Here is a 26147-nt window from a genome sequence, read left to right as displayed (position 1 = left end):
ATGATACAAGACAAATGAAATGTCCAAGCCAATGGGTTATATATTTAAATATCTATCTCGTAGTTTGCTTTCGTTAATGGCAAAGTTCGCAAGAGTTAATAGAGAGATAATAACTTGGTGTTCTTAATAAGAAAAAGGGTTGCCAGGAAGAAAAGAAAGGTACTACTTTATAAGAACGCTTGGCTTTTGCTCATCGACTACGTCTATTAGAAAGACTCCAACCGGGAAATTACTAGTGCCATCGCAAACGTCGATTTTCAAACTTCATATCCTGAAGAATACAAACACAAATAGAAATAGCTCCACCAGAAAAAAAAAGGAAAAGAAACAAACAAGAAGAAATGACAATAGTTTGTCTCTCTCTCTCTCTACTCGAACGTGTCATCATCGTCATCAGGGAGTGGCTGACTTGCTGCGGCTGCAAGCTCCGCCTCGTGCCTACAATTATATAAAAAAATTCTTAGTGAACAAGAAAGAAACCTAGCATCAAAAACTCAGCAATGGTAATAAGATAAAAGTGAGGTTTAGAAAGCTTACTGTTGCTGAGCAGCCATGTCAATCTGTACTTCTGGGGGAGCAAGGGCAGGTGATTCCACAAAGTGAAGGTTAGGGTCCCTGAAACATTTAGAAAATCAACTCTTTATCCATCTTTTTAGTTTTATACCCCACGAACGAAAGTACAGCTCAGGGTCAAAACTGTTAATTTACCCGGCGAGTTTCCTAGCAAGGTACAAGAATGGCTTCTCGAAATTGTAGTTGCTCTTGGCAGAGATCTCGTAATACTGGAGATTCTTCTTCCTGTGGAATGTCACCTGCTTGGCCTTCACTTGCCTGTTCTTCACATCAACTTTGTTCCCGCAGAGTACAATCGGGATGTTTTCACAGACCCTGCACGTACACAAAATTGAAGACATCACATTTACGTTTAGCAATTTGCCAGAATAAAAGTTTAGCTTCTGTGTGTTCATACCTGCAAAGATCACGGTGCCATGTTGGTACATTCTTGTATGTCAGACGTGCTGTGACATCAAACATGATGACAGCACATTGCCCATGGATGCTGCAACACCACACACACAAAAAAAAAACAAAGTTTGTATCATGGCCAATGCAAGCAAACAAACTAATTGCAACAGGAGAATCAGATCAACTAATATCATACTAGCTTCTCATTTTGCCATTCACAATTCACTAGAAGATTCTTGACTATTGATATATATCAGAAGGAAGGAAGTAAGAAATCTACTTACTAGTATCCATCCCTTAAACCACCAAACTTCTCTTGTCCAGCAGTATCCCAACAGTAGAACCGGATCTTGCCACAGTTAGTGAAGAAATCTAAAGGGTGAACCTCGACACCAATAGTAGCTGCAATGACACAAAGAAAGAAAGAATCAGAATGGGTAAAGTCGTGAATAAAAGGGTTACACTAGAGGAACATAAAGTCCGTGCTTACGTTCATACTTCTTCTCAAACTCTCCAGTAAGATGTCTCTTGACAAATGTGGTTTTCCCTGTGCATATAATCACAAGATTAACAATATAGCCAGCCAGATGCATTCCACTGTTGGAAATAGATGGAGTCATCACAAACATGTATTAATCAAGTAGCACGCTCTAATCTCGAATGAATTGATCAAGTTATCGAAGGAAGGCGTTTCTGATCTTGATGGACGAATCACAAAGCATAGCTAAGTAACAAAATCAACAGACTCTAAGAGATAATCTAGCAGTTTCTAATCGGAATTGAGCTGCTTATCATAAAACGCTAGCTGAAACTGAGCTAGGAGGAAGGTACCTGTGCCTCCATCACCAACGATGACGAGCTTGAAGCTAGGGTAATCAACGGTTTGCTGGTTCGGTAAAGCCTGAGAAAACAAAAAAACGATGGAAGAGAGTGTACACTCCGTAGAGATCAGAATATAAGGCGAGAGACGGAGGTACTTACCATCGATGAAACTGAAGCTGAGGAGATCGAAAGAAGCGACTTGAGGATTTTGTGAGAGAGAGGGTTTTTAAAGAGAGTGTTGTGAGAGAGAGTTCCGCCGCTTAGGATTAACGCAAATGCTCTCTAACCCGGTTTTCGACAACTGGATCCAGGTCCGGATCCGGGCCCAAATAATTTTCCTAATCCATAGCCGTGTTCCCGCGCGGCCTCATTGTTTTTCTTGAGCTGGATCCGGGAGAGTGGGAGCCTGTAAAGTGAAAAAAAAAACATGAATTTATTTTACTTTATTTTGACATAACATACTTTATACACTAGAATTTATATTGGCGCTACTCGCGAGTTTACTTTTATAATTTAATTTATCTTTTGTAACACTTTAAAAAAGTCCTTAAACGATTTATAATTTTTTTTTTAATAAATATAGCTCAAACATTATTTGATGTGCTCCTGTTTATACTGTTTATAAATTTGTTCTTTTGGAACAAAAACTACTTACATATTTATTTGTTTGTATTGTAGAAATATAAGTTACTAGCATTAACGTATTTATTTTTTTATTTGTCAATTTCGTCAAATAAACTTTTAAATAGATAAGGTATGGTGTATCCTATATAAATACATATTTTAATAGATTAAATGCATGTGATTTTAAAAAATGAAAGTTAAATATATGCTATTTAAAATGAAGCTAGCTTCACAAACTTAACACTACAAACGACAATATGAAAAAAGAAAACACCAATAGATTAAAAAAAAATATAAGAATGAAAGTTAACACATAACATGAATAATAATTTATCTTTGAGCAAAAAATAAACAAATATTGAGCAAATAAAATAAACTTACAAAACAAAAAAAATTGAAAACCACACATGTGTATACCATCAAACAGAATATTATAACATATATCTCAAGTGAGTGTTTAAAATATAAATAATATGTTTAGAATAAATAACATTTGTGTATGTATTAATTAATAACTCATATGTATTTGCATTAATATTATAAACCTCAATTTGTATCATAAATAATGAGGTTGGCAAGTTAATTTATAAACATTCAAAGCTCTCTCTTTTTCTCTCTCTCAACCTGACCAAATCTCATGATGAATTCTACGAACTGTCGTGCAGCGATCCAAACTGGGATAGAAAAACCATTAATTTGTGCACTAAAACGAAATGAACCATACTACCCCGACCTCACCTTCTCCAATGTCAACAACAAGACCATAATATCAATGAACCGTGCCAACCTCAGCTTGTTTTCTCCACTTGTAATTTTTTTCATATTCATTTTATATATGTTTAACCTTTTAGTTTGGTTGTATAATTAGTATCAGCTGTTAGTAAAATCATACTAATTGGAACATGATTTCGCCATGCCATTCTATGCATTGTATTTTTATGAATAGTTGGATATCTTGGAAAAATTGGTGAATAGGTTAGAGTTTGTAGTTTGGTTAATGCTACAGTTTTGTGGAAAAAATGATGTATTGTATTAGTCTCAATCTTCATCAGTTGGGATAAAAAGATAACAATGACTAGTCTATGATGTTTATGAAAGTGCCTTTGATGATGTGTATTTACAAGATTCTTATTGACCAATGCTCCATAATAAACATTCCTTAAATTATCCACAATACTCTTTACATTCAGTATTTTAGTTCTTATCCTTTAACATGGTACATCATCTCCTCCTTATTCCATCTCACATACATTCAAATTTTATAATTTATTACGATTTTCTTAATAAAATTCAATAGTATATCTCACTATTTTTATTTTATATACTTGTTTTCCTTTATGTTTTATTCTTATGGTTATATATTATTAAAAGAGCTACTGTGATTTATTTCAAAAAATATTGAAAGACATTTATTTTTATATATCTAAAGTACGTAAATTAATCTCTATCTATAGTGTATAAATGATATATTTTTATATATATAATTTAAAATTAAATTAATTTTACTATAGAAAAATAGTTTTACATAATAAAGGTGAAAAAGAAATCTAAGACTTTGGACAAACAATAATAACATAACATGTGGTATTGGTGTTTCCAATTTTTTTTATTCAACATGTTGAAAGATTTTATGTTTAATCTACCTTATTGTATAATTTTTTCAACACTTTTATTGTAATGATTCAGTTACAGTTTATTAAAAAATGTTTCAATTACTGTTTTTTATTAAACAAATCTACTGTAAGTAATCGTTTTTTTCAAAATCGAGACCATATAATTTGACCATTCTGATTTATTCAAATATTATTTCTATATTGTAGTGGAATTCATTATAAGGTTTGGATATAAATAGAGTAAGGCTATTTCATTTCTTAGACATAAAAGAAAACATCAATATCCATTTTGGGAAAAGGTAAAATTACCTCTATATACTATTATAAAGTAGAAATAAATTGAAAATAGTCTTTGATCTATCATCAAAAATGATGTTCATAAACTGCGGGCTATTCATTTCAAAAGTTTGTACAGTAGAATATCTATAAATTAATACTCTATAAATTAATAATTTTTATAAATTAATAAATTTTGTCCGTCCCAATTCGGACCGCTGTAAAATATGATAGAAATCGATAAAATAGTAAGATAATAATATTTTTAAAACTTCCATGTAAATATATAGTTCCATTAAAATCATAAGTTAAGAATATATCTATATATATTTTTATATAAGTACAAACTAAACACTATATTATTGATTTTATATTCACGATGAAAATACATCTATTTTTCTTAACATTTTATTATATTTTGATAATATTTAGTAAAGTTATATCGAAAATCACGTAATAACATAAAAATATATACCAAATAAGACAATTAAACAATATAAAAGTCAAATATTTTATGTTTTATAATAAAAAATATTCAAAAAAATGAATACAATCTAAAAAAAGAAACTTTGGTAAATTAATATCTCTGTAAATTAATAAAATTCTAAAGTCCCAACATTATTAATTTATAGAGGTTTTACTGTATATAGTTTGTATGTAGTTGTATATATTTGTATTAATTTCTATGGGTTGATATTTATAATAAATGGGTAGATAAAACACAGCGTTTCAGAGGGCCTCTGTCTGTTTAAAGGATATAGATGTAAATTAACGCAGCTTTATCTTCAAGAAGTGGCGCTTCAAAAAAGCTCTTTCTTCAATCTCTGAGTGAGAGAGAGAGAGTCAGCGAAAATGGAGCTCTGCGTTATCAGCTCGATTAATCCTTTTCATTCATCTTCAACACGACGTCTCTTCCAATCCGATAGCTTGTTCCTCTCTCGTGATGGTTGCTCTCTGCTAAGATTCAACGGTAGGCTTTTGAAGAAACCAATCAAGCCCTTGGAGCTTTCTTGTGCCGCCAAGAAAATTGGCAGCGGTGGTGGAGGAGTCCGGCGATCAGCGGCGTCAACCAAGGCCGCTCCGGCGGTTGAACCGAGCGTAAAGGAAGACAAGCTCCCCGCTGAGCTTCAGGTCAAGGAGACTCCAGCGCCGAATTCAAGTGTAAGAGAGAGACTTCAAGTTTTTTTTTTGTCTTTTTGTTGGAACATTTGTGTGTGTGTCATTGAGTAGTTTTGTCTGAAATTTTAGGTGAAACTGAGTGTGGACGTTCCAGCAGTTGTCTGTGAAGATTGTTACCAGAGAGTCCTGACCGAGTTCATGAAAATGGCAAAGGTAAAAAAATGTCTGAATCAAGACAAGAACTTAAAAAACCAGTTCCATTGTAATGAAATGCTTGTTGTTATTGAATAAAACTAGGTTCCTGGGTTCCGTCCTGGGAAGAGAGTTCCAGAGAATATCATCGTTGGTTTCGTTGGGAGGCCATACGTTTTGAGAGCTACTGTTGAATCTATCTTGAAAAGAACACTTCCTCACGCCATGGAGTCTGTAAGTAACTTTTATTTCTTTAGTTCTCGATTATGATGTTTAGTCCCTTTGATGTTTGGCTTTTTGTGTAGGTGACTGGAAAGGCTTTAAAAGACTCGATTCAGATAGTAAGCAGCTTTCCGGAGATGGAGAAGGCTTATTCTCAGCTCAAGACTCTCAGTTACGAGGTGGTTGTTGATGTGGTGCCTGAGCTGAAATGGAATCCTGAGAATGGGTATAAAGATATGAAGGTCGTTGTTGAATTAGGAGATGAGATTGACGCAAAGAAAGCTTGTGAAAGACAGCTTAGACAGAAGTACAAGTCCCTTGGCGCTTTGAAGATTGTCACTGACCGAGGTCTAGAGGTAACTGAATGCATGACATGTGCTTGTATTGGTTATGAATCACACTCGTTGAATCATTGAAAACCGTGCAGGTGGGAGATCTTGCGGTGATTGATATATCTGCTACAACTATAGACGAGGATGGATCAACGGGTGAAGCTATTCCTGATGCTGAAAGCAAAGGTTCAACAGAGCCATTATCTTTTACTTCATTCAAAACCATCTTTTTGTTTTGTTTTGCAAATGACTGATGAGAGGTGTGGTTATAATGTGTGCAGGTTTTCATTTTGATACAGAAGAAGGGAACAGATTGCTTCCTGGATTCCTTGATTCAATCTTAGGAATTAAAGCTGGGGAATCAAAGTCATTCTCGCTTGTGTTTCCTGAATCATGGAAGCAAGAAACCCTCCGTGGCCAACGTGCTCAGTTCACTGTGAGTTCTTCTGCTTTTACAAGACATGGAGACAAAGGTGATACCATTAGATGTGTTAAACCTTGTCTGTTTTCTTCAGGTTGACTGTAAGGAACTATTCTACAGAGATTTACCAACTTTAGATGATTCACTTGCTGATAAGTTGCTTCCCGGATGCACCACCTTGAAGGAGGTAATGAACACAGAGATTTAACCAAAAAGATTTTATTCTCTCACTGTAGTTCTCTAAAGAAAAAAAAGTGAACAGGTTGAAGAAACTCTGACTAAAAGATGCCAAGAGATGGAGGAGGAAGCCAAGGAGCAAGCAACAGACAACGCCATTCTTGAACAGATAAGAAAGGTCAACTTATTTAATTTCATAAAGCTTTTTGAACCATTAACAATGTTGATCTTGTGTGATTGAAAAAATTGTCAATTGCTTCTTTTTATTGTTTAGATGGTTGAAGTAGAGATTCCTCAGTCTTTATTTGAGGAACAAGGAAGACAGTTTTATGGAGCTAGGCTTCTAGAGATTCAGGCAAGCGTTTTAACTCTATATCTCTTACTCTCTTTTACTGTCACTAAGATGCTTAATGTTCAATGACATGGTGCTGTAGGGTAACATGAAACTCACAGAAGATCAATTGGCTTCTCTTTCAAGTCAAAAATCAGTGAATGAGTTTCTAGAAACTCAAAGAGAGAGCATTACCAACATAATCAAGCAGAATCTAGCTGTTGGAGATATCTTCAAGCGTGAAAACTTAGAGGTACTTTTATATGCTTATACTCTTGTTGTCTCGGAGATAGCAACAAAGAAAAAATTAGTAACAAGACGTTGTTTAAAAAACTTGAATGCAGTTCTCAACAGATGAACTAGTGAAAGAAGTGGAGAACTCGGTCACAGAGTTCAAGAAACATAAACAAGAGTACGATGAGGAACGTGTGAAAGATCAGGTTAGTACTCTCTTGAATCTAAGTATTTATCATTTTCCTTTTAACTATAAGATAACTGAGAGAGAGAGAGGTTCTTGTTGAATTGGTGGTTTAGGTACAAGAGATTTTAGAAGGAGCAAAAGTGCTAGAGTGGCTGAAAGAACGAGCTGAAATTCAATACATTATTCGTTGATTAGCATAAGTAATGTATGAATGATCTACATGTTCTATTTTTCACGAGCATTTTATTTTGAGTTATGATTATTTTGTCATGAGAAAGACCTTTTTACTATTTTCGATGATTGTTTGTAAGACTTATTGTTTTTACTAGTTGCAATGAATTATTCTGAATATAATGCTTTTTGTTTTTGTAATTTTTCACTTTTTAAAATGATGATTTTGTATAACATAAATTTGACAACTGTTTATAATGTTAAAGAGTATCTCCAAAAATAATTTTATTTTAAGATTTGGCAAAAACTTAAATTTAAGGTTTGAAATTGTTTATCTCCAAAAACAAAATTTTATATTGAACCTCAAATATAAAATGTTGAACAGTAAAACTTTATATTTGAAGTTTTATTATTCAAAACCTTAAAATTTAAAGTTTTATGGTTGTTTTTGGAATGCACAAAATTTTATATTTAAGACTTTAAGGATGCTTTTAGAGATACTCTAAAACAGTGATTGCAATAAATGATTTTTAAGAACATCATTTCTACTTCACCAATCTTAGTACAAACTACTAACATCATCTCCCCAATTATAAAAGGTTTGGTAATCATATTTCGACAGAGTTATTTATAGATGTTTGACGATTTAATATCACCTTTCAAATTTATTTTTAAATAATAATCATTTTCATAAATATTTTAAAAATTAAAAATACATTAATTTATAAATTAAAGCAAACAAAGAACAAACACTTTAATTTATAAATTAATCACATTAATTTATAAAGTAAAGCAAATGAAGAACAAACACTTTAATTTATAAATTAAAACTACATTAATTAATAACACAACAATACATTAACATAATAATGAAAAGTTTCTAAACACATTTTTCTTCTTGCTTACATTTCTCAGAAATTTCAGCTGTCTCGGTATACATACTATCTAACCTCGTGTAGTTACTTTCATCATAGTCTTTCTAGTAGTTTTTGAGCACCATACTGAATGCGATCGAGGTTCTTGGTATTACTCGACTCGTTAAGTATGTCATAGTTTTTCATTTGATGGTGTACGCATGTGTGGTTTTCAATTTATTTTGCTTTGTAAGTTTATTTGATTTGCTTATTTTTTGCTCAGTAATAAATAAATTTTTACATTACGTTTTAATTTTCACTCTTATAATTTTTTACATTATTAGTGTTTATTGTTTTTTGTGTATTGTTGTTTGTAGTGTCGGGTTAGTGGAGTTCGCTTCCATTAAAAAAAGATACATTTAACTTTCAATTTTTTAATTGCGTACATTTAAAAATTGCCTCAATTTTTTAAATATTGCCTCAACTTTTACGGCAATAAGAAGACCATTAATAATCAGGTGATTTCACTAATTACTTCCACAAACAATGGATTTACAGAGATTCATCACTAAACTATCATTTTGGGCTATAGACCACAAATTCCCTTATATATATTACCGAATAATTTCTATTACATTGTTATAAACTGATTTAGAAATACAAATATATAAATTAAAAGAAAATGATACATATTAATTTAAATCCTTAAATTTATAAAAGTTTGAAAATTACATAGACCAATTTTTATTTATGAGAATCTAAGAAAGGGAGAAAAAAAACTAAAGTAACTGGTTTGGTTAAACAAGCAAAAAGTACCTTAAGTCAAGGTAGAGTGGAAGGCAGTGTCATGTTTTGTAATAAAGCCGAAAAACAAGGGGTGTGATAAAATTTCCATCGTAAACAATACAAAGAAGTGTGGGTCCCAACAGCACCACTCCGTCTCTTGCACCTCTCCATTCCATCCATCCGTAGATAGATTTCCTCCATCATCATTTGCTCAAAGATTTTCTCTCAATAGTATTTTGAGTTTATATTGTCGTCACACAGCTTCAGATCTACAAGAACACCCCTTTTCTTGTACTATTATTAGGTTTGATCAGTTTGATGTTTTTGTTTTGATTGCTTTGGTTTCATCATCCAATGCTGTTTGATTGTTTTGCTCCGAGCTTGCTCTGCTATATTATTTAGTAAAAAATCTAATATATTTTTAGAAATGTCCGTTAATCACTGTGAAGTTCTGTGTACCATTTAGCTCTTAGTTTAGTTCTTCTAGTCTCTAACTGGCATTTGTTTTTCTTTTCTGTTCTGCAGGAAACCTTCTGAGTTCTTGACAATGGCGATCACAGATGCTCAAAGTCCTCATCTCGGGGAGATTACTTGTGGTACTTTACTCCAAAAGTTGCAGGTCAAAATCTCTCTCTCAACCATCTCCTACCCAAGTTGTTGCATGGCTTTTACTCAATTCTTGTTATGGCATGAACAACATTATTGTTTTAAAAACAGGAAATATGGGATGAAGTTGGTGAGAGCGATGAGCAACGAGACAAGATGCTTCTTCAGATAGAGCAAGAGTGTCTCGATGTTTACAAGCGTAAAGTTGAACAAGCTGCCAAGTCCCGCGCCGAGCTTCTTCAGACCTTGTCTGATGCTAACGCTGAACTCTCCAGCCTCACTACCTCTCTTGGAGAAAAAACCTTTGCTAATGGCATTGTAAGTCTCTTTCTTTCTTGTCCCAAGTTTAGAAGTTGAATATGTAATTGAGTTATATCTTCTATTGCAGCCAGATAAGTCTTCTGGAACGATTAAAGAACAGCTTGCTGCTATAGCACCAGCTCTCGAACAACTCTGGCAACAGAAAGAAGAGAGAGTCAGAGCCTTCTCCGATGTGCAATCACAAATCCAGAAGATCTCCGGAGAGATTGCTGGTGGTTTGAGTAACAACCAGCTTCCTCCTATAGTCGACGAATCTGACTTGTCTCTCAAGAAACTAGACTCTTTCCACAGCCAACTCCAAGAGCTTCAGAAAGAGAAGAGCGACAGGCTTCACAAAGTGCTCGAGTTTGTGAGCACTGTCCATGATCTATGCGCCGTTCTCGCTTTGGACTTCTTAACCACCGTGACACAAGTTCACCCCAGCTTAGATGAAGAAACAGCTGTCCAAGCCAAGAGCATTAGCAACGACACTCTCTCAATGTTGTCTAAAACCGTTCTGACTCTTGAAGATGACAAGAAGCAAAGACTTCGAAAGCTTCAAGAGCTTGCCACTCAGCTGGTTGATCTTTGGAACCTGATGGACACTCCTGATGAAGAAAGGGATCTTTTCAACCACGTCACGTGCAACATTTCATCTTCAGTAGATGACGTCACTTCGCCAGGCGCTCTCGCACGTGATCTGATCAACCAGGCTGAGGTGGAAGTGGACAGGCTTGACCAGCTGAAAGCCAGCAGAATGAAGGAGATTGCATTCAAGAAACAGTCAGAGCTAGAGGAGATATACGCTCGTGCGCACGTGGAGATAAACCCTGAGTCGGCTCGCGAGAGGATCATGTCGCTGATTGATGCTGGGAACGTGGAGCATACTGAGTTGTTGGCGGATATGGATAGTCAGATAGCTAAGGCTAGAGAAGAAGCGGTTAGTAGGAAGGATGTATTGGACAGAGTTGAGAAATGGATGTCTGCGTGTGAGGAAGAGAGCTGGTTAGAAGACTACAACCGGGTAATGCTTTGCTTTTTTTTTCTTTCTCAGTCACACATTGTGATGAATCATTAGACTAGTAGGCCTGGGATTTTAAACCAAACCGAACAAAAATTTTGGTTAGTTCGGTGAGAAGTTCGGTTCGATTTAGCAGGTTTATAAAAAAACTTTGATTTTCGGTTAATCGTTAGTTAAGTCTTTCAAGATTTAAAAAAGAGAAAAGACTAAAATAGCACTAAACCAAGTTTTTGTTCCCAAAGTAGCACTCAAGACTCAAAGTCACAAAAATAGGTTTCATTAAAGAAGTAAATATACACTTATACCCCTTGGGTTAATTAATCCAAACATTAGGATTTAGAGTTAAGGGGTGGGGTTTTGGAATTAGGGTTTAAAATTTTATAAAAAATAAATACTAAATACTAAAATAAACAATAAAAATTTTAAAAAACAGTTTCAAAAAGTATTTTTAAATTATAAAAAGAAAATTTGAAAAAAAAAAATAAAAAAAAAATTTCAAAAAAAAATAATAAAAATTTCGGATCTGAAAACATATAATCTGAAACTATAAACAAAATTTCTTTTTTTCATTTTTTTTTATTTTTTTTATTTTTGTTTGTTTATTTAATTTTAAACCAAGGGTATTAGGGATATTTTACCTTTTAATGAATGTCATTTTTGTGACTTTCTCCTTCTAGTGCTATTTTTGAGACATAAACTTCAAAGGTGCTATTATTGACAATTGCCCTTTAAAAAAAATAAAAATAAATAAACAAAATAAACAAAATTTGCTAACAAATTTTGAACCTAAGTAACTCAAAATTTTAAACCAAAGTAACTAAATTTAACTAAAATTAACCGAAATTAACCAAAATACCCGAATTTTCAACCAAATTTTCAACCTAACAGATAATCGAAACAAAAAACTTCGGTTAGTTTTGGTAAAAAAAAAAAGAAAGTTGAACTATCGGAATATCGAACCGAAGTTTTTCCGGTTCAGTTCGGCGAGATTTTGGTCGAACCGAACTACCACTACCCGGCCCAAACTACCTGACATAAGACAATAACATTAAATTGGATCTTGAGTTTTTTCTTTCCATGGTTTTTGATTTGTGAGAACAGGATCACAACAGGTACAGTTCAAGCAGAGGAGCTCATTTGAATCTCAAGAGAGCTGAGAAAGCCAGGATTCTGGTTAGCAAGATTCCTAGTATGTCTAGAAGAAGAACTCAAAGTTAAACATTCTCTCTGATTGATATTCATATCTTAATTGGAATCTTTCTTGTTTGTTGTGGAAAAGCCATGGTTGACACATTGGTCGCCAAGATCCGAGCTTGGGAAGAGGAACACAGCATGTCCTTTGCATACGATGGTGTTCCTCTGCTAGCTATGTTGGATGAGTACGGTATGCTCAGGCAAGAACGAGAAGATGAGAAACGGAGGCTGAGGGAGCAAAAGAAGGTTCAAGAACAGCCACACGTAGAGCAAGACTCTGCGTTTAGCACAAGGCCAAGCACTGCAGCAAGACCAGTCAGTGCTAAGAAACCTGTGGGGACACGAGCTAACAACGGAGGAGCCAACCGGCGTTTATCTTTGAATGCAAACCAGAATGGAAGCAGGTCTGTTGCGAAAGAAGGAGGGAGAAGGGAGAGTCTCAATAAGCCGGCTGCTCCTGCGAACTATGTTGCCATTTCGAAAGAGGAAGCTGCTGCTTCGTCTCCGGTTTCTGGTGCTGCAGATCAAGTTTCAGCTTCACCGTGAAGATGAGAAAGGAATATATCTGTAGCTTTCTTTCTGTTTGTGAGTTGTTTTAGGCTGAGAGAGGGTTCTGTGAAACACCTGAGAGAAGACAAAAAGATGTTTGTGAGTAGAATTGTGTAGTAGAATGCGTATGTGTATGTTTTGTTAATGTTGTTTGCCATGGAATATCAGAAAGTATCTTGTTGAGACTGTGGCAGGAACACCGCCAAAACTGCATACATTTTCTTTAGAGATTTGGCCCGAGTCCTGATAAATCTCAACTGAAACCTGGTGAGTACCTTGAGAAGTTATGTCAGTGGTGATGAGTTTACGCGCTGGTAATAAGTATGCTACTTGAAAGGTGGCTGACATGAGCGCTTAAAGGAGGAGAGTCCACTTCAGGCCGTCCTGGGGCCGGTCTCGAGCATAAGCGAGGTAACCGACCGTTTAGGGCATCATATTTTAAGCAAAAAATTTAGTTGTATATAGAGCATAATTTTTTTTTTATATAAATAACAAAGGCATAAAATTTTAAATGAGCTTAGGGCATCAAGAAAAAAATGAGAATGTTGGACCGGCACTGTCCTGCTAGCTATGGTGAATTGTCTATTCCTTCTAGTGGTCCTAGAGCCTCATATATGATTATTAATGACAAAGCCACAGTAGAAAACAAAGATTCGATCTAGTTTTTGGGGATGCTGTTGATGTAGAGATCCAAGCCTTCGGTTACATTAATGTTAGACACATGTATAAGCATAGGCTATTATTGCTTTGTTTATTGTTTAGATACTATGTTTAGTGTATCTAATATGATCATATAGCTCCATTTATAGATGAGCACAACTGCTTACTAATCTTGTCTGTGCGCATAGCGGTTGTATATATGATTTGCGTGCAAGTTATGCATTAACATGAGATTGAGATTGATAGGTTAGCTTTGATTTAGAGACAATTTGTAGCAAACTCATAAGCAAATGATATTTGAGCCTGAAGATCATTACACTTTCGATAAAGGAATCTGCTTAAAAACGAAAAAGGCAAACAAAATAAAATGCTAGAAGAAAAGTCTACGGGGAGAGGATGGTTTGGTGTTGATACTTGCAGGAGACTGCCTCTGGTGAGGCAGAGACATTCCTTTGTTCTCTTGTTGACCTGATGATCCCATTTTGTCCACGAGTTTAGCTGCTCTTGGATCACTCAGAAGAGTCTTCTGGAAAGACTGTGAGAAGCCCGTGGCGATTATCGTTACATGAATCTCTCCAGTGTAACGATCATCCACAACAGCTCCAAATATGATGTTGGCTGATGGGTCTGCCAAACTTGTCACCACCTGCAAAAGCAACCCCCCACCAACACATGACAAGCCTGTGGATTGTGTAATACAATATCCCAAACTGAACTGAATCAAGATTTCCGCACCTGAGATACTCGGTTCACTTCCTGCAAAGTAATGTCTTTTCCGCCGGTGATGTTGTAGACGACACCAGTAGCTGACTGTATGGATGATCCAATCAATGGAGCCAAAGTGGCTTGCTCAGCTGCTTCTTGTGCTCGGTTCTTGCCGCAGGAAACACCTACCCCAAGCATTGCAGTTCCAGAGTCTTTCATAACCGCCTTCACATCCGCAAAATCTACATTGACCAGTCCAGGTATCTGAAAAAGGAACAACAGATACAATCAGTGAACATTCTCATCAAACCAACTTGTAAGAGCTTTACAAAGACAGGAACTCACAGTAATAATATCAGAGATTCCTTGAACTCCTTGACGCAAAACATCATCCGCAAGAAGAAAAGCGTCCTGAAGAGGTGTCTGCTCATCAGCAATATCTAGCAGACGATCATTTGGAATCACAATAAGAGTATCAACGTTCTTCTGCAGCTTCTCAATAGCTTCCAACGCCTAGAGAGTCAAAACACAATTAGTCATAACATGACATTTAAAACAAGAAACGGTGAGTCAAGACATATATATATACCTGCAAAGATCTTTTACGACCTTCGAAGCTAAAAGGATAGGTAACAACACCAACAGTCAAATAACCAGCTTCCTTTGAAATCTGAGCAACGACAGGAGCAGCACCAGAGCCAGTGCCACCACCCATACCAGCAGTAATGAAAACAAGGTCAGATCCTTTGAGAGCATTAGCAATAGCATCTTTAGATTCTTCAGCAGCTTGTTCTCCTAGAAGCGGGTTCCCACCAGTACCTGCGTTAGTTAACAGAGAGTGTCAACACTCAAAAAGGTCACATCTTTTAACATATAAAGGATACACGTTGCTTAGTCTAGACTAAACCAAGGCCACGAGTTAAAAGCTCTCCAATTTGAAGAGGGGTTTGTGCAGAAGACTGAAGCAGAGCTTGAGAGTCCGTGTTTATCGCATAGAAATCAACACTCTGTCATCAAACAGGACGAATCAAAATGGGATCTTTCGAAGCAAAAAGGATGAAATTGATTTGTTTCTTTCTTCGAGAGGAGAGAGAGAGAGAGAGGGACCTGCAAGCCGCTGGAAATCATGCGATTGACGGCGTTGTTACCGCCACCGCCGACACCAACGACCTTAATCTTCGCGGTCTCCATCGGAGAGAAGGAGCATCTCAGCCGCAAAGACTTGGACTTTGAATCGCTTCTTCGTTTCGTGAAGCCGCTGATTCTCGTACTCGTGAAGCTGCTATGCAACGAATTGGATATCGAATTCGCGAGAAATGAGGAGGACGAGGAAGAGATCGTTATTCGTTAACTCGTTGAGCTGAGCCAACGGCGTAATCGCCATTTTTGGTCACCGTATAGCAAAAAGATGAGGTTTTTAGGGTTTTAGTATGAAGAGAACATCTCAGTGTTGGTTCGAAGAGATGGAGTGGTCCCTTTTTCTCAAGAATCACTCTAACGACGCCGTTTCGCGTGGAAATTGCAATGCTTGATGATGATAGAAGACTTGAAATGAAAATAGCAGCAGAAACCAAACAATTAAATGATCAAGGACGTGTCAAAGACATTATTTCATCAAACAATACATTGTTCTGAGTATCTCAGCTGTTTTGGGAACTGACTGAGAATACAAGGAAAATTTTCAATAATACAGAGACAACAAGTTTTTCGATTTGTTCACACCACCAAGATAAAGAATTACAAACCGTTTAAAAGATTGAAGATACACAACAAGGATCCAAATAGAAGAAGGTAGCCAATCCGGAATTGAGCATAGCTTTCTCTAGTTTTAGTCCGAGTAGACTATTTTACTCTGTTTCGCTTAGGATTGGGACAATCAGAGGATTCATCTGCGCAATGTATACAATCGCCCACCTACCACAATCCCACAGACAAACAAATGTAAGATAAATGTGACCAACTTGGTCAGACCAAGCAACGTAGTATCGAGCTAAACTACCAGAAGAGTGTGTGTTTATGCTAGAGAGAAAGGAGGAACAATGGCTGTAAACTGCTAGCAAGCAACAAAAGGAAAAAAAAAGAAAGTGTGTGTGTTTGAAACATAAAACTTACATCATCCAACAGCAGACAGTCGCAGTAATGACCAAGGTAAAGTGAAGCCTGAATCAGACAAACAAATATCAGAAATATTTACAAGATGCAAAACATGGTTACAGGGAAAAAAGATTACATAACAAAGCTTTAAATCTTAAAGAATAAAAAGTAAAGGCAATCAAGAGATTCAGAATGCAAATTGTGACAAATACTATCTCGTCACTAGTACTCTCGTGGTTTTCTATCAATCATCACAAGAAGGATCCAAATTCAAAGAAACTAAGAGATTATTCAAAAGTCAATGAATCATTTTATAATTCATAATACCAATTCTAGATTACACTATTTGATCTTTCACGTGACACCAAATTCTGGGAAACCAATCTAATATTTTGATGCATCAATCAATCAAGTTAACATTGACAAATGCAAAATCAAAAGAGGAGGAGGAAAGGAAAGGAACATACAGATTTGTGGAAGGGCCTCTAGCGAAGCAGATTCGAACGCACAAAGAAGCAATTATCCCAACGACCACGAAGATTAGGCTTGTTATTAGGAATCCCATCTCAATTCCTGCAGGCCAAGATTAATTAATTAATCACACGTGATTCTAATCGACAACAGTTAAAGCCACCCTTGGGCAGCCAGATGAGAAAGTGTCTGAGATCTCACAGATTCAAATGAAAGCTCCCTCTTGGAGATGGAAGATGGTGCGTCTCTTCTTCTTCTTCCTTGGTATGATCTGGATTTGGATCCGCGCGATGTTGTGAGGGCCAAACAAATATAGCCCAATCTAACCTTTTTTTATCCTTCTTATGTTCCTTCGGTTAAAGTCAAATACGGTAAATTATTATTTTTTTACCTTTTTGGAGCTCATTTTCAAAGCTTCTTAATGTAAATTCATTATTATGAAAGAGAAACAAACCTACTCAATTTCGAACAAAATCATAAGTAATTATGCAAAAACAAAAACTATTTTCATCAAATTTTCTATCATCTAAAAAAGTAACATAACATTCAAGTCACGGTGAAAATGGTAAAAATGAAAGTTACGTAATTAAAATTAACAACAGCTTGAGTTTTTTTTTTTGGGTATAAATATCTAAAACAAAGGCCGGTTTTTCCTCTTTGCTCTTAATCTTATTCACTTCCTTTGCTCTCCAATGCCTTTCACAACCATACTTGCCCCAACTCAGAAAGCTTCTCTTTACCTCCAGCAATAACTAGAATCTGAAGCTTGGTTCTGCATCCATTGCCCATGAAAACTTCTCCAGTAGAGACTTGGTGAATATCTACCACAATGAAAACAAGATTTAAGTTTTTTTTAGCAAGGACAGAAGAGGACATATTTGAGAGTTTAAGAAAAGCTTTTACCTTTTCGATTGGTACTTCATTACGTTTGCACCATGCCACCGTTATCCTAGGATCCAGGTAATTTATCTTAGACGTGCCAAGCGCCACTGTTTTCAAGTCCTCTTTTGTTTGCATGTCTCGTTTCATCTTCTCTATCTTTACTTCCTGTTGAGCTATCTTCTTCTCCCACCTGCATTATTACATCATTCACAGGGGCAGGGCGTAAATGTTTAAAGACAGAAATAGATATCTAGACAAATCTGTCCACAAGTAAAGAGGGGAGGTTTATGTTACGCGTTTGGATCTAAGTTTCTTGGCTTCTTTCCATCAGAACCTTCCACTGGTGGTTTCCCCTCTTTAGCTCGCTTGAGATTGGTTCTGAGCTCTCCAAGACCATTCTGCGGAATTACCCAAAAAAAAAAACAGAAGGCATATAATGAACCGAGAAGAAACTTCAAAAAGTTATCAAAAGCTTACAGGAAAAAAACTGTTTACCTGGAGTTCTTTCAATTTCGCATCCAGTTTTTCGATTTGTGCACTGTGTGACTTTGAAACAGCACGCTGATGATTACAGATTATGGCAACCTGAAATAGTGTTGAAGAGTAAGTATTTCATGAATCTGACACATAGGTTATGTACAGAACTTAAAATCACCAGGAGAATGAACAATCACTTACCTTCTTGTTTGCTTGCTGATAAACTACTACTTTCTGAGTAACATCTCCAGCTCCCATCTTTTCATTCAACTGTTAACACACATTAAAACAGAATATAGTTAGTGAAAAATTCTAAGGGAAATGGAGAAATATGAATACACATTAAAAGGGAACACGACTGTGAACATACCTGTTCATCCAATGTGAATGAAGCATTATATGTACGGAACACTTTAGCTGTGAGACCAGGTACAAGCTCTTTAAGATGAGCATTCAATTTGCTTGTGTCTAACTCATCAAATAGATCATCCTCTTTGGATTTTCCTGAATGGAACAAAAAAGCCAGTTAGTTGGTTCAATCACGGAAAAAATTACGTATGATAAATACAAAGTCCAGTCCATAACTCACCAGCCTGGAATTGTCCAATGGCCTTGTAAACAAGAGGCTCAACCACGACTGTGTTCTCATACCGGATTGAATCTTTACCGAGAAAGTCAAACTGAGATGCAAAGGGAGAAATGAGTGAGATAATAGGTCTTTTTGCCTCAGTAGCGTATTCTTTCTCGTTGTATGAAAACAACTTATTTGATTTAATACCTTTATTTGATTTGGAGGAATACATTCCACATTTCCAACCTTCAATGTACAACAACCAACAGTGTCTGCCTCATCATCATCCTACAAATCAAGAGATAGAATATGAGCTTTCTTAAGAAAACATTCAGGTTACGCTTCAATTATTTGCTGAATATCTTCTTTTTTTTCAATTTGCAAAATATTAAATCAACATTTACCTTCTCATTTCCAGCCCTGAGTGCCAGTTTATCAATGAGATAAGTAGCAACGGCAATTTGCTTCTTTGCAACATCCTTGGATGTGAAATTCTTCGTGTAAGTTGCTCTTATACTGTCTATGTGGTTCTGCAGTTAGAGAAAAAAATATGTTGCTTAAAAGAGAGAAACAGTAATAGCGTAAGCACAAGCTTCAAAAAACAATGAAAGCTGATTGATTTACCGTGAGATTTCTGGCTTTCTCATACTTCTCCTTGTCGCTCAGCCCTTTCATGGCACTGCTAGCTGCCAAAAACACATACTTGAATTCTTTTGGGTTAATGGGATCATTCCAGAAAGCTAGCCACGTGACTGTGTTGTCATGCTTTACGTCTTTCCATCTGCAGAATCACATCTCTCATAGCTTAGTATTATCATTATATAGTGCTTTTTTCTTTTGGAGGAAAACCATGGGGAAAAAACACAATACTTTTCACCAGGGATCGGACATTCTGGAACAGGAACACCTTTCCCAATATTCATGGTGATATCAGATGGATGGATACGCTTCTTTAATTTTCCCATCTGAAAAAAACAGAATAGACCATGCCTTAATTTAAGCCATCCAAACCCACAACTTCAAGGTATAATGATCACAAAAACAAGTCTCTAAGAAAGGGGAATAACCTTGGGATGCTCTCCACGGCCTCTGAAGAGCCCAGGCGGTTCAACTCTGAAATTACCAACCTGAAAGATAAACAGAAGTCTGAGCAAGGAACTCTGACTTGGGAACAATGACAACGCTATGGGGAAATCACCTTCTCTTTTACACCGTCAACAACAGCCCACATATATTTCTCCTCTAGCTTCAGTTTTTCTTCTTTCAAAGCTTTTTTCTCCTGTTCAGATTAAAAAAAATCAACAATAAGAAAACCAGTTCTGCGGCACCAATGCAATACAATAACAGAACCAAGGAAAACCACGGCAAGAAAAAAATATATTTCTAACTACCTCTGTGCTCATTTGTTTCTTCTTCTCTTTCTCTCTCAAATGCCACTCATATATGGGAGTGAAGTCACAATCATCTAACTTCTGTATCACATGCTTCTTCCCAAGCAGTTTTCGCCAGTCATTCCAAAAATTCTCCCTAAATTGCGGTTTAGTGTAATAGTCCGTCTCTTTCATCACTGCAAACATTGTTGCAACCTACATATCATCGACATATAGTCAGCGTGGAAGATAATGCCTTATTGGCATAACAGAAGAAAAGCACACAGGATATTAAGATGAACCACAAAATATTTATATAATCAGTATAATTGAGGGTATGGGTGGAGAGGATAACCTCTTCTTGTTCGATTGTTAGGTCGACTGGCTTCCCCTTGTACAAAATCTTGATGCCGTGCGGCTTATACGGAGGCGGAAAAATTACTCCGTTGTGCTCCAAGGTCGTCCACTTCGTTTGCCCATCACTAGAGGAAGGTGAAGATTTGGAAGACGAGGAATATTTCGAATCCTTCGTTACTTTCTTGGAGTTTTTGTTCACTGTCCTGGACCTGGACGGAGGAGAAACCACTTTTGTTACTTTCGTCTTTGCAGCTGATGTAGAACTTCCTTTTACTGCTTTAGGCTTTGCAGCTGATACTTTACTGCTGGAGGACTCTGATTTGAGTCTCTTGGATATTGGAACATCGTCATCGTCATCAGAGACATCTTCCTTGGTAGATACTGGTTTCGCTCTCTTGGCTGTAGGTGAAACCAAAACCCTTCCCTTATCAGCAGAACTCTCTGTTTTAACAGATTCTTGTTTCATCTTCCCTGATGTACTTGAAGCTGAGACCTTGGGCTTCTTCAAGGAAGATTCATTTGCAGGATGATTCTTCTCCAGAGGTCTCTTACCTGAGACTTTACAATCCGGCACTTCGCTCTTAACTGCAGAACCATTCTGATGCAGCTTTTTCGTCAAAGGTTTCTTTTCATCACTGGAGACCTTTTTGCTACCTGACATCCCACTACTGCCAGTCTTCTTTTGGAACACTGACGAGATTGGTTTTTCATCATCTGACTCGTCTTTTACGACTCTATTTGCTCCACCAAGAGGTCGACCGGCAGTATTCTTTTTCTCTGGCTGCGGTGAAGAAACCTGCTTCGAAGAGGCTGGCCCTTTATTTGAGCGACTGGAGTTCCCAGATAGTATAGAACTTAAAGGTCTCTCATCCTCCGAATCCTCACGCTCGCTTTTACATTCAGACTGATCATTCTTTAACTGGCTCTTACCCTTAACAGCAGAGGGCGTAGTATCATTCCTCAATGGTGGCTTTGCTGGTGAAGCTTTAGAAGAAGAAGTTTTATTCAAAGGAGTGGTACCATTTGGGCCAGTCACAGGAGACTTCAAAGGTAACACCTTGGTGGAAGACACTGCGTTGCTCTTCTGAGTACTGGATTTTGAATTAGATGCAACACTAGTCCTCTTGAACACGATAGGCTTGTCATCATCGCTGTCCTCTTCATTCTGCAACGATGACTTTGCTGGTGAAGCTTTAGAAGAAGATGTCATAGCAGAAGTTTTATTGGAAGGAGTGGTTCCATTAGGGGTCGTCACAGGAGACTTCAAAGGAGACACTGCATTGTTTCTCTGAGTATTGGATTTTGACTGATTCGAATTAGAAACAACACCACTTGTCCTCTTGAACCCGATAGGCTTATCATCATCGCTGTCCTCTACACACTCATTCTCTATCACAGCGTTTGAAACAGTTTCGGTATCCATGTCTGGATGGAACAACGTCTGAACAAGAAGCAAAACAACAACAAAAATGTCAGAGGTTTCCAAAAATGAAAGACACACAAACAACATTACACGACTACAAGCATCGTAACTAACGCGCATGTTTCACTACATCATGATTAGATGAAGACATAACTGGATAACAACACAAATCGAAAAATCCCCAAATCCGTACACGAAACCCTAATTTCTGGATGATGATGAAAATTGAGCTGAATCGGATTCAAATTTGGGAGGGTAAGCGTTGGATTGAGGAAGATACCTTCTTCTAGAGATTGAAGAGATTGTAGAGGGAAGCCTATATCTATCTCCTTGGTTTCTCTCCTGTGCTCTGGTGGTTTCTCTCGTTCCAGACGCCGCACAGACTAAGGCATGAGGAGACTCTCGACAGGTTAGAGAGTTCTACCGCTTGAGGGTTTTCGTTTCAACGACGTCGTATTCAGTCGCGCCAAATCTTTTTCATTTTACCGCTTCACTGTTCCGGTTTGAAGTATACCGCCAGAGATTTTTTACTCTGACCGCCACCAACTTCTTTTTTCTTTTTGCCAGAATCCATTATAAAAATATATAACATAAAAATATAGATTAATTTTGTCCATAGACGTGTAAATCAATCATTGGTTAGTTTGCTAAAAAAAAAATTTATAGGATGACATCAAAAAATTTTAAAATTAAAGGGTGTGGTTTAGGTTTTTTTTAAAACTAATAGTTAAAAGTTAAAATAATTTTTACAAATAGTTTTGGAAAGAATTTTTCGGATTCAAAACAAAAATTTGAAAGAAAAAAAATTTGAAAATTTTTTTTTGAAAAAAATCGAAAAATTAATTAAAAAAATTTGGATTGACAAAACACATTATTTAAGAATATTGAAAAACTTATTTTTATTAAAATAATTATTTTTATGTATGTACAGTTACAAGATGGAAGAATCTTTCACTTTTTAATGAAATTTTTTTTGGTCTTTTTCTTTTTATATAATTTCTTGGTGAAAACAATTCATTTCGATGTTTTGAGAAAATTATCTTTTATTAAATTGTGAAGCATATTTGAGTAAACCACTTTGAAAAGAAGAAAACAAAATTCTTAAATAGTTATTTACTCCCTCATGATTAATACAATCTTATTAAATAAAATATTGTATCATGTAAAATAACGTGCCAACAAATAATTGGTATTTTAAGAAAAAAAATATGTAAAAATTGGTGCTAATCTACTAGATAAAACAACTTCCTAGATAAAACAATTTTCAAACCGGGGCTTCTATTAAAGGGCTTACAGCTGTGAGTACCGCCACCTGGGTTCGAATCCTGGCTACTGGAGAATTAACATTTCAGCATCGCCAGGGACAGAGGACCCACGTGTCTAGTCTGGATCACTTCTGTGAGGCCAGAATACCTCTGTATAATTCAAAAAAAGATAAAACAACTTTCTATTAAGCAAAACAACATGTTATTTAACTAGGGATGGGCAAAAAATTAGAACTCAACCAAACTGATTCAGCCGAACCCAAATCAATCAAAACCAAATCAGAGTATGTGTCTAAACTATTTGGTTACAGATTTTATCAATTCAAATTGTTTGGTTTGTTTTTTTAAACCGAACCTAAAGTTTTTTAACTATGTAATTAAATATATTAATGATATTAAAATTTAACATATTTAACTGTTTAACCTAAACAAATAAACATAATTTTTATGCGTTTTACTTCTAAAATACAGCTAAAAATAAAATAAAGGAATCTGAATCTCACATATTAACATCAAAACCAAAAATATATATAACTAGGGGTGTACCGGCGCTACGCGCCGGTTTTTCAACGTTAGATTTTTGTTTTTCGATGTAATAGTGTAAATATATATAATCTGACTGCTAATATGTATTTAATGTGATTCTACCAAAATCCGGGTGCAATCCACTCATTTAAAATGTGAAATATAACTTTTAAAAATAAATTAATTTTACATTAAAAGTAATATTAATTCTAACAATATTTTTATTAAAAAATTTCATTTATTAGTTTATTTTCATTTTTTAAAATCATATAGTTGAAAATGCATTGGCTTAAGTATTTTCCTAATTTGAACATAATATAATAAGTATAATGTAGTTTAAATTTTACATAAATTATTTCTCTTTTGTTATTTGTGTTTCTTAAATTCAATAGTTTTTTTTCTTTTTATATATTTATAAGAAAATGTAAATTAAGACAAAGCGTAATTAAAATAGCTAATTCACAGTAATAGAAAAAGATTTTAAGTTAGTTACCCATCATAAAATATAATATATTAACAAACTCTTTTGGTGAATCATGTATTAAGTAATAACTATTTTTGTACCATCAAAGCTCACTGGAATCTTGAATTACAACATATGGCTTTTGCTGTCGTTAAAGCTCGGTTGGTTTGAAACCCAGCAAGTGCCGGACAACAATGTGCTAGATATGCAGTTTCAAATGTAAATATTCCTTTACAACTACGCATGCACTATGAACCCAATGCATTTTGAGATGCTGAAGTTCATGATATCGGCACTGTACCACATGTACCAATCGCTTATTACATTTTGAATTCATGAGTATATCACTTGGGAAAGTTCACTCTAGTCAAGTCATTTTTGTTCTTTCACTTTCACATGGAACCAATGAAATATCAGCTTCTGTTTCATATGTAAAACAAAAAATTAGTAAAAGAAATGTGAAGAACAATAGTAACTGAAGATAACAGTTTCACTAATCTCTGCAATTTTGTGTTTTGATCAAGATCTGCCAGATTGCTGGAATATGCACATAGCTTGAAGCTTCAATCACTCGTAATTCACCTTCTCCAGGAAAATCTTGTTCAATAAGTGAAGAGTTATCTGTTATTGTCACCATATAGATCCGGGCTCACCTATTGTAAAGCAAACACAGGTCATTATACAGTATGAGAAACAAAATCATATTCATATATATTCCCTAGAAGCTAACTGAGTGTATCTGCCAACCTTATATGCTGCACCTTATCCCCCACACATTTATAGTCACTTTAGATACTTATCCCTGTCCACATAAGCTATGGCACGCTACTGTTCAAGAAACCAAAACAAACAACACAACTCAGATCAAGAAACCAACAATAAAAAAAAAAGAAACTTTGACACACCTAGTGACCACTTTGGTTGTGAGGCCAGGTTCTGCAGATTTAGGTAAGATGACAGTTCTATGCTTCTTCTTGCCATATATTTTGACTGAACTTGCTCTCAAGGTATCATCTTCCTTTGTCCTCCTCATGGGAATGGTTCCTTCGGCACATTTACCATATCAATTCCATAACTGAGGGATATGTATGCCCTTCTCTTTTGACTTAGTAGGAGACACTTTGTTGTCATCAAATAATTCCTCAGGATGGTAATTAGGCTTCATCCAAAGAAGAAACCGCAAGTAAAATAAACTAAACATTAGCACTTAGAACATAAAACATAAATCCCAAATAAATTCTAAGTAAACGTCATTCTATGTACCTGAATCTTGTGATATTTGAGGAAAGGGTGATCAAAAGCTGGTTGCTTTGAGATAGAAACACATTCAATTATATCACCATCTGAGCTCTGTAAATGACATCCAAAGTTATAAACTTTCGTAAGAGGAACCGTATCTTTCATTGTGAGATCACGACGCAATGTGTACTTGTTAGTTATTCAATTAGGAAAAAAATATAAACAAAACCAAAAAGTAAAAGAAATCATCATGTGTAGTGTAGTAGGAAAGAGAAACCAGGAATCATTAGATTGTGATACTTACCCAAATCAATCCAGACAGAAAAATGCTTAAAAGAAGAAGACAATAAGTACACTCTCGAGGAGCTAAGAGGAGGTTCTCGGAAGAGAACACGACGAAGAAGAAGATCGACGTGAGGCTGAGGAAAGAGAGAGAAACCATGGTGAAAGCTAGACCCGTTCGATATGGACTAACCCAGTTCGAGGACTTGACTGAATGGTTTAGGCGGGTTTCTTCTCTGCTTCTCTTCTTTCTCTCCGGCTTTTTTATTTTTTTTCTGGTGAGGGACTTCGCTAGCAATTGAACGTATGCTCTGAAAAGACGTTTGTACCGTCGACGGTTACTGGAGCAACGATGGTTGTGTCCTC

General features: G+C 35.8%; 6 protein-coding genes across 8 annotated transcripts; 2 read left to right on the top strand and 4 right to left on the bottom strand.

Annotated features, from left to right (window-relative positions):
- Window positions 1-150: 150 nt before the first annotated feature.
- On the bottom strand, window positions 151-15473 carry LOC103851894 (GTP-binding nuclear protein Ran-3). Its single transcript, XM_009128770.3, has 9 exons — window positions 15441-15473; window positions 1948-1974; window positions 1798-1867; window positions 1457-1513; window positions 1251-1368; window positions 971-1060; window positions 709-888; window positions 538-615; window positions 151-438 (listed from the first exon to the last, which is right to left on the bottom strand). Exons 2-9 carry the CDS (start codon window positions 1948-1950, stop codon window positions 369-371), a joined length of 666 nt encoding a protein of 221 aa, XP_009127018.1. The 5' UTR covers window positions 1951-1974; window positions 15441-15473; the 3' UTR covers window positions 151-368.
- On the top strand, window positions 5070-7883 carry LOC103851893 (trigger factor-like protein TIG, Chloroplastic). Its single transcript, XM_009128769.3, has 12 exons — window positions 5070-5462; window positions 5550-5633; window positions 5718-5846; window positions 5918-6190; window positions 6262-6352; window positions 6448-6602; window positions 6682-6774; window positions 6850-6942; window positions 7039-7119; window positions 7199-7348; window positions 7440-7535; window positions 7630-7883. Exons 1-12 carry the CDS (start codon window positions 5154-5156, stop codon window positions 7705-7707), a joined length of 1632 nt encoding a protein of 543 aa, XP_009127017.1. The 5' UTR covers window positions 5070-5153; the 3' UTR covers window positions 7708-7883.
- On the top strand, window positions 9385-13187 carry LOC103851892 (65-kDa microtubule-associated protein 1). Of its 2 annotated transcripts, none has more exons than XM_009128767.3 (6): window positions 9385-9631; window positions 9853-9946; window positions 10045-10251; window positions 10322-11257; window positions 12356-12443; window positions 12534-13187. In XM_009128767.3, the coding sequence occupies exons 2-6, from the start codon at window positions 9875-9877 to the stop codon at window positions 12992-12994; spliced, it is 1764 nt and encodes a 587-aa protein (XP_009127015.1). In that variant the 5' UTR covers window positions 9385-9631; window positions 9853-9874; the 3' UTR covers window positions 12995-13187. The 2 variants fall into 2 exon arrangements, with proteins under 2 accessions (XP_009127015.1, XP_018512433.1); XM_018656917.2 differs by having other exon boundaries at window positions 9422-9626; window positions 9851-9946.
- On the bottom strand, window positions 13891-15883 carry LOC103851891 (cell division protein FtsZ homolog 1, chloroplastic-like). Its single transcript, XM_009128765.3, is given in 7 exon segments — window positions 13891-14303; window positions 14393-14626; window positions 14708-14875; window positions 14952-15181; window positions 15270-15369; window positions 15470-15709; window positions 15711-15883. Coding segments are annotated over 7 exon segments (1284 nt in total). The 5' UTR covers window positions 15747-15883; the 3' UTR covers window positions 13891-14027.
- Window positions 15884-15953: 70 nt separating this feature from the next.
- LOC103851890 (V-type proton ATPase subunit e1) lies at window positions 15954-17316 on the bottom strand. Of its 2 annotated transcripts, none has more exons than XM_009128764.3 (4): window positions 17129-17316; window positions 16924-17029; window positions 16475-16522; window positions 15954-16276 (listed from the first exon to the last, which is right to left on the bottom strand). In XM_009128764.3, exons 2-4 carry the CDS (start codon window positions 17019-17021, stop codon window positions 16210-16212), a joined length of 213 nt encoding a protein of 70 aa, XP_009127012.1. In that variant the 5' UTR covers window positions 17022-17029; window positions 17129-17316; the 3' UTR covers window positions 15954-16209. The 2 variants fall into 2 exon arrangements, with proteins under 2 accessions (XP_009127012.1, XP_033139655.1); XM_033283764.1 differs by having other exon boundaries at window positions 16924-17023; window positions 17118-17262.
- A 113-nt stretch (window positions 17317-17429) lies between these two features.
- Window positions 17430-22506, bottom strand: LOC103851889 (DNA topoisomerase 1 alpha). The gene is made up of 16 exons (XM_009128763.3): window positions 22288-22506; window positions 20583-22025; window positions 20249-20443; window positions 20056-20136; window positions 19925-19984; window positions 19728-19822; window positions 19482-19638; window positions 19262-19387; window positions 19065-19145; window positions 18876-18966; window positions 18657-18790; window positions 18488-18556; window positions 18305-18394; window positions 18104-18207; window positions 17831-17999; window positions 17430-17748 (listed from the first exon to the last, which is right to left on the bottom strand). Exons 2-16 carry the CDS (start codon window positions 22005-22007, stop codon window positions 17680-17682), a joined length of 2946 nt encoding a protein of 981 aa, XP_009127011.1. The 5' UTR covers window positions 22008-22025; window positions 22288-22506; the 3' UTR covers window positions 17430-17679.
- Window positions 22507-26147: the final 3641 nt, after the last annotated feature.

Source organism: Brassica rapa, chromosome A02, assembly GCF_000309985.2.
Source record: "Brassica rapa cultivar Chiifu-401-42 chromosome A02, CAAS_Brap_v3.01, whole genome shotgun sequence".
Lineage (NCBI taxonomy): Eukaryota > Viridiplantae > Streptophyta > Magnoliopsida > Brassicales > Brassicaceae > Brassica > Brassica rapa.
Note: the sequence above shows the minus strand (reverse complement) of the source record. Positions and strands in the feature narration are given on the sequence as shown.